At 36.2% G+C, this 8,351-nt stretch overlaps 1 protein-coding gene across 1 annotated transcript in view; it reads right to left on the reverse strand.

Annotated features, from left to right (window-relative positions):
• oxsr1b (oxidative stress responsive kinase 1b) overlaps positions 1-8,351 on the reverse strand; it is a 73,168-nt gene that overhangs the window by 48,951 nt on the left and 15,866 nt on the right. Inside the window, exon 2 of the mRNA XM_016473183.1 lies at positions 1,457-1,569. Coding sequence (XP_016328669.1) covers positions 1,457-1,569 — 113 coding nt within the window. The remainder of the gene's footprint in view (positions 1-1,456; positions 1,570-8,351) is intronic.

Raw genomic sequence — 8,351 nt, forward strand, 5'->3', positions numbered from 1 at the left:
ATATATATATAAGTATATTATATATACAGTATATACTTGGCATGAACAGACTTGACTTGGCATGAACAGACTTCACTTGAACAGAGACACAAACGCACCAACAGCAGGTTACACAGTTCAATACTCGCTAAAGGACATGGGCAACATGAGGGCTATTTATATCAAACAATGCAGGTCACATGACAAGAACCAACCAATGAGAGACAAGACACATGACCCAAATAACCAATCAGAACAAGGGAATCACATGACAGAACATGACTGTGGCCAAACTTCAAAACAGAAGACATGAGAGCAATAAACATGAAACACAAACAAAACACAAACCCCACATTACAGTAAGTTTGTGTCCATGTATTACAATCAGTCCTGTACGGTCATTATTCACTGTCAGCTCATAAAAGGTGTTTGCATTTATGAGCCATAACTTAGTGGTATTTCTCATATGCAGCCTTTAAATGTTGCACAGCTGGGATCATGTCAAACAGGTTTCATATATTTAAGCAGAACATGTGGAATTTCCATATGGAAATACGGTTTTCCATACGGAAGTACTGTTTGTATCCATCCATACCAATTAGGGTTGTGATGATAGAAGATAGTATCGTGTATCGATGATAGTCAGAGATATAGCCTGTGGCTAATGACTTTGACGATATCAAGACGATTATTACTATTAGAATTATTATTATTATCAGGCTAGTATTATTATCTAATTAATATCAGGGCTTATTTGTTCCATCATATTTCTTTTTACGCGTTTTTACAGTGTTGCGCATTATAATCAATCACACATGATACCATTGAGTTGATGAATGCAATGGCCAATCAGCTGCGTTCAGATTAGTCATCGCTGAAACACCAGAGTTCTGTTGTTCAGCGCACGCTGACTGAATTCTGCTCTCTCGCGAATTCTCTCATCATAAACTACAAAGTGCAGATGTACGTGCGATGTAAGTATAAGGATTTATTCAGCAAACAGTGTAGACGGCTTGTCGGCTTCACTGATTATAACGGGAGTCAGTGATGATGTTCTTTGGTAATGTAAATATTCTTTGCTCGTTTTCTGTGGCTGCTGTTTGAATAACTTGAGGAAATGTAAGCATTATAATTAGTAACTTACAATGTTTTTATTAAGTTATGTCAAATACAAATTCAGTCATAATATACATTTTATGACATGACATCCATATGCTACTTGACTTAAACGATAGATCGCATGGTTACACTTTATTTTAAGGTGTCTTTGTTACAGTGTAATTATACATTTAAGTACTGAGTCATATTAATTAACTACATGTATTTACTATATGGTTAGGTTTAGGATTAGGGTTTGGTTTAGGGTTACTTGAATGTAATTATGCATAATTTGATACCCATTTGACTTTCATACTCATGCTAATATCCAGCAGGTTCAATGCAATGCTGTTTAAATACGTGGAAGCAGGTTCAATACCAGGAGCTCATCCATGCTGGTCTGGCATTTTTCCAGATTGATGCGTTTGATGGCGACCTTCTCCTTCCTGGGCACACAGTAGGCAGCCTGGACCACAGCTGTAGCTCCACTTCCTACAATACACAAGAATGCATGTTAGAATACATCAGGAGCTGCATGGGGATGTGCCATCAGGACAAATAGGAGAATGAAGAGGAACAAAACCCCTCTGAACCCCCCAGATACCTCTAACCGTAATCCATAAAACATTACACTATGGCTTAAAGTGACTAAATATATACAGTAAAAATATAGTAGCATTTTCACTTCTAATGTCCACTAAAAATATGCATTTAAAAAAAAAAAGCATTGTCATGTATTTGTCAAATTTAAGAGTAGTAACTTTAATGAGTTTATAATAACAAACTCTCTTACATTTACAAGACAAAGAAATTATAGTAACATGTTACTACAGTACATCAAGAGGAAGAAATAAAAATCTAACTACTAGGGGTGTAACGATTCACTCGTTTTCTCGATGCATCGATTACAAACCCCGACAATGCATATGCATCGATCTTGAAACATGGATTTTTGAATCGTGAATCGTCGATTTCGGTCAGTAATCGATTTAAAACGCTAAGAATTGAATGAATCGCAATTTCTAGAGCTGCTGTGTAATTTGCCCCCTGACTAAGGCCCCGTCCACACTGAGACGTGTTTAGCTGTATACGCATAAATTTTGTATCGTAGGCGTTTCATCCATACGGACCCGGCGTTTTGGGAGAGTGAACCCGATATTTTTTGAAACCGGGTCCCAGAGTGGATAAATCTGAAAACGCCGCCCTTGCGTTTTCATGTGGACAGTGAATCCATGTATTTTCTGAAACGATGACGTCATCAGCCCACGTCTCGCCCCGAGTCAGACACCGCTACGGCACGTAACAGAAACAAAAACATGAACAAACACTGAACAATTGTCTTTTTATTAACTAACATTAACATAGATTAATAAATGTATTGTTCCATATTCGTTTGTATACCGCGTGCAAGGTTTATGCGCATAGTTCAAGTCTTCTTCTCCGTTTTTAGTGTATCTCTGTGGCATAATTACAGTGCCACATGCTGGTCTGGCATGTATACTACATCGTTTTGTGTCGGTTTTGTGGTTTCGTGTGGACGCAGATATTTCTTGAGACGAGGGGAAAAAAAAGATCGGATAGAGAAAGCTCTGGCTTCGTGTGGACGTAGCCTAAGCATTTAAAGAATTTAGGGGAAGCATTTAAATAATCCTGTGAATGCACTTAAAGAACGTAGAATCAAATCGTTAATCGAATCGAATCTAATTGTGAATTGAATCGTTCTGAATTTGCATTTAAGTACATTTAAGTACTGAGTAATATGAATTAACTACATGCACTTACTATATAGTTAGGGTTAGGATTGGGGTTTGGTTTAGGGTTACTTGCATGTAATTATGCAGAATTTATTGTTATTATAATAGTAAGTACATGTAACGTGTAACTAGAACACCTTAAAATAAAGTGTTAAATTTATAACCTTTATTAAATAATATTTATACCTTTATTAAATAATTTATAATTAATAATAATACTAACAAATGTAATAATAATAATAATTATTATTATTATTATTATTATTGTCATTATCATTATTATATTAATAATTATTATTATTATCATTATTTTCATAAAGTAATGTTATATTAAAAATGGTATAGTTTACTGTTGTATGAATGACAAATGACTATTACTCTGAAAAATTTAAAAAACTATAATTAATTATTATTATTATAATTATTTTCAAAATGCTATATTGTTAATAAAATGTTACATTTGTATGGATGATGAATGACTATTACTGACAAAAAATAGAAATATAACAAATAATAAAATGTTTACAATTAATAAAAATAATAATAATTATTATTATTATTACTATTTTCATAATGCTGTTATATTACAAAATGTTATATTTTATTGCTGCATGAATGACAAATTATTATTACTCTGTCAAAAATGATTGATTCTGCATATTGGTTTTCAGACACTTTAACATAAAAATAATTGCTCACTAAACAGTAACATTTACCTCCAGTCATTACACTTACTCCCTGGGAAAGTGTTGGAGAAGAGCTGACAGCTAAATGCTCAATCAAAACATTCCTCTTGTCACTGCAGCATTGGACATTCATCAGAGAAGACTATTAAATCCTAACAGACTATAAGTCAAAGGATTTGAGCTATACTTGGCTTTCAACTTTACTGCTGAGGTTAATCTCCAGAGTTCATTAATGAGGTTCTGCTCATGGCACCACAGACTGGTACAAGAGAGAAAGCAGACAAGACACTTCTGGAGACGGTTATCCTTGAGAACGCAAGGTCATCCTGGTCCACACATCCTTAATAATAGAAGATGATACTCTACAGGGGCCGAGGCCCTCGTAAATCAGCACGCACCCATGTTTCCACGGCGAGCTGAATATAAAATGACATATTATTGTGTTGGTAAGAGGCAGAGGGAATTTTTTAAATCATCTTTAATCATCTACCTGAACTCCATATGGCCTAATAATAACAAAGTCCTCATTGTTTTGCGTTTTGATTGCACCAGCAGGGCACCATGGATTAGAAAAAAAAAAAAAACTGACAGCAATTCTCATTTGCAGCTAAAAACTACAGCACTGAATGGCCCCCTGACTATTTAGTGTACAGCCAAATACAGTCACTGAAGAATCTGATAGCTAGAATGTAACCAAAATGTGCTGACAGCAATCCCATTAATCACATCCTGGCCTGTATGCTATGGCCTCCAACAGGATGTTGGTCCCCAGCACGGCCCTCAGAGTGCCAGCTGTGAGTAACAGTTCAGCTGGGATGTTCAGCGTTCATCAATCAGAGTCTAGAGCTATATTTGAGACCCTATGCCATACATAAGGGAGCGCAGCTCACCAGATGGAAAGAAGATAGAGTTGCCTGAGCCAACAGCGTGAGTTTAAATGTAAATTCCTACTGTGAAACAAACAATCGATTGTTAAGGATGATTCGGGGAAGACTGTACTAAAGTTGGCCATGCATGTGCCAAAAGAAAATATTTCAGATGAAAAAGAATGACCATCAGACAAACAAAAAGAGAGTGGAAACATATATATATATATATATATATATATATAAAGCCTGTAAATGTTTTATTATTTTATTATGTATTTATTTATTTATTTAATTTTATTTCATTTTATAAAATACCAGTACCATATGGAGTATATTCGTTTTTTTTTGTTTTTGTTTTTTCCAGCATGGTCGATATGGGATATTTAAATGTGCACACTCATTTTCTCTATTTTTATATTAAAGGGGTCATATGATGTTGCTAAAAAGAACATTATTTTGTGTATTTGGTGTAATGAAATGTGTTTATGCGGTTTAAGGTTCAAAAAACACATTATTTTCCACATACTGTACATTATTGTTTCTCCTCTATGCCCCGCCTTTCTGAAACACGTCGATTTTTACAAAGCTCATCAGTCTGAAAAGCGAGGTGTGCTCTGATTGGCCAGCTATCCAGTGTGTTGTGATTGGCCGAATACCTCAAGCGTGTGACGGAAATGTTACGCCCCTACCATACTGTGATGCCCTGTCCGGCCGGAGCGACTAGACAAAAACATTAAAACCCATTATAAACGAGGCATTTATAAGCCGGCGGGCTTGCGGCAATCACATGTGAGGACCCCGGGCTGGACTCCGCTTCGTCCACAGTGAAAGCCGATCCGGCGATCCACAGCGTGAAGTTGATGTATTTATCGTCCTCTTTTGAAAGGCCAAACAAAGTAGTTATGCTTTCACAACAAAACACACAGCGCCTTCACGACATGGCGGCGGCGGCAACAACAATACTACAGCGAGAATAAAAGTTACGCCTTCTTTCTTTGCGTGAACATTTGGGTGGCATTATGCAAATCTTCCCACATCGTGACGTAGACATGTGGGGGCGTGTTAGAACGAGCCGTTTTAGGTAGGCGTGGTTGACTCTTAAATTTTATAAAGAACATCTCTTTGGATTTGAGACTTTAGTCTTTGCAACTTTACAGATCTTCTTTATGCACCAAGAGCTTGTAACACTTCAAAGAGAAAGGAAAAATTTAAATCGCATCATATGACCCCTTTAAGATAATGCTCACTTAAATTTTTTTATTTTATTGTTTAATTTTTAATTTATTCAGGTAAATTAATACAGAATTTAGCATAGCCTAAAACAAAGATGAAAATAAATTAGCAACAACATAAACTAACTCATTAATAAAAAAGCATAAATAATAAATAAATAAAAAGTAATTTAACAAAACTATCTACAAATCAAAATGAGTTGCTGCAACTACAAAGCTTGTGAAACTAGTTCTACATAATAAATTGCATGATATGGTCAGTATGTTTTTTTTTTTAAGAAATAAATGCTTTTATTCAGCAAGGACATTCAACTGATCAAAGTTGACAGTAATAAATTTCATTTAAAAAATATATCAAAATGGAACAGATATTTTAATTTGTAATTATATTTTTCAATATTACTGTTTTTACTGTATGTTTTTTTTTTCAAATAAATGCAATCTTGGTGAACATAGAATTTTTTTATCAACATTAAAAAAAAATATTACAGTTTGCAAACATTCTAAGTTAGTGTATATCGGATGTTTAAATAACTTCTTAACTTCCTTCTGTCTCCAATAAAGACGTCAAATATGTCACACAGAAGGAAGTAATACAAAAGCAAAAGCAGCCAAGCAAACCAAGAACAAATATAATAAAGTCTTGATACTTCATTATAAAAACACAAAGTATTGATAGTCATGAAGTGAACATCAAAGACATAGGCTACTAGTACTTTCATCTGGTCAGTTATTAGCTGTTAATATTGCAGGTGTGTTGGGTGCAATAAAGTACTGTTGTCTTGTTAGGGCTCTCAAGGGTCACAGACTGAAAATACTGCAGAAGAAGAGTTTCTGTGCACATCTGCACCACAGCAACAGGATTTTATGGAGGCCAGTTAGGTTTCTGAATTGAATAATTCAATATTATGTTACCAAGATACAGCATTAGAAAGATTAAAACAAGAACCACCAACTAATGTTGTGTGACTGCTTCCTCGATTATCCACAGAACAACCGGATATATGTAAGGTTTTAATCAAGAGTTTTGATTAATTCCGTTAACCAAATGTTTACCGAGATAAATGAGATAAAAGTGGCTGACCACACGTACCTGGAGACTGAAAAACACTTAATGTATCTGATTCAAGGTTTAATAAAGTCTGAATAATGATTAATTTCTTCCTCCCCCATACTTGATGGCTCTCATTAGAGAGGATGTTAACTTCATGAGGGAGTTTAAGAGGAGATAAAGGTTAATAGCCTTCAATTAGGGCAGCGCAATTAATCGCATGCAATTGTCATGCGCATCTCGTCAGTAAATCCGGTTCCGTGATTAGTAGTAAATCTCCATCACCTGCTTTCAGATGGAGCGGCATTTACTACACAGAGCCGTAGTTCACTGACAATTAGGCAATATCGCATTCATAATCGAATACGATTCATCTGCGATTATGAACGCGATATTGCCTAGCTTGTCAGTGAACTACGGCTCTGTGTAGTAAATGCTGCTCAATCTGAAAGCAGGTGATGGCGATTTACCAATCCCGGAACCGGCTTTACTGACGAGATGCGTATGACAATCGCATCCGATTAATTGCACAGCCCTACCTTCAATTACTTTCCAGTATCACACATTAACTAGCCATTTTGAATTCAAAGCCACTTGTGTTAAAAATGAAGAGGGAATTCAGCATAGTTAAATGGTCTAAAAGGGAGTGCGACACTTGAAAGGTCAATTTTGGAAGAAACTGTGTGTGTCCAAATCAAAATCAGCTGCCCATAAAGGACAGTGTTGAATTTGACTTCTTTGCAGTGGACGGCCCAATAGACCAGCATCTGAAATAGGCCGAGCGGTTTGAATGTGTTCCTTCATGCATAGTTGTCCGATTGTGCTACCTTGAGCCAGCCTGTTCTCTCACATCAGGAGCTCTTTATTACATTTCCTGGGCTTGCATTCCTCACACTATTCTGGGCCGCACTGAGACATGTCACACTTAGGGCGCTTCATACTAGAGAAAAGCTCTGACAGAGCACTTGATGCACAGGAATGCACAAGATTCACTTTGAGGGTGAATTGGGTTTCAAAAAGTACAACTGGACAACTGGTGGAGAGTGTTGCAGAAAGAGTTGACATTTTCAACTTTTGCCAGCATGACGAAGCATGATTTTCGCAAAACCTTGCAATTACTTCTTGTTCTTATACCACAATATAATAGCAAAACATGTTTTAACAACCATTGTAGTCCAATTCAAGAACAAATGACTCACATAAACCATTTTTTTTAATGAATCAAACGCATACAGCGTAACCAGTCTTGTCCGGTTAACAAAGAAAATGACTAAATCCTTTTTACTGAATCTAAAGCACTCCAATTGATGAAGAAAGTCACTCATATGAACTGGATATTTTTTTACTGAATCAAAAACATACATCACAATAGGGCTGCACGATAAATCGCATGCGATATTTAACACGCATCTTATCAGTAAAGCCGATTCTGTAATCAGCGGTAAATCTCCATCACCTGCGTGCTTTCACATTGAGCAGCATTAACTACACAGAGCCGTTGTTCACTGACGAGCAGCGCAAAAAATCGCGCGAATATGGACGTGGTTTTGCGCAACTCGTCAGTGAACAACGGCTCTGTGTAGTTAATGCTGCTCAATGTGAAAGCACGCAGGAGATGGAGATTTACCGCTGATTACAGAACCGGCTTTCTGACAAGATGCGCATTAAATATCGCATGCGAT

This window comes from Sinocyclocheilus anshuiensis, unplaced genomic scaffold (genome assembly GCF_001515605.1).
Source record: "Sinocyclocheilus anshuiensis isolate Anshui unplaced genomic scaffold, SAMN03320099.WGS_v1.1 scaffold1507, whole genome shotgun sequence".
Lineage (NCBI taxonomy): Eukaryota > Metazoa > Chordata > Actinopteri > Cypriniformes > Cyprinidae > Sinocyclocheilus > Sinocyclocheilus anshuiensis.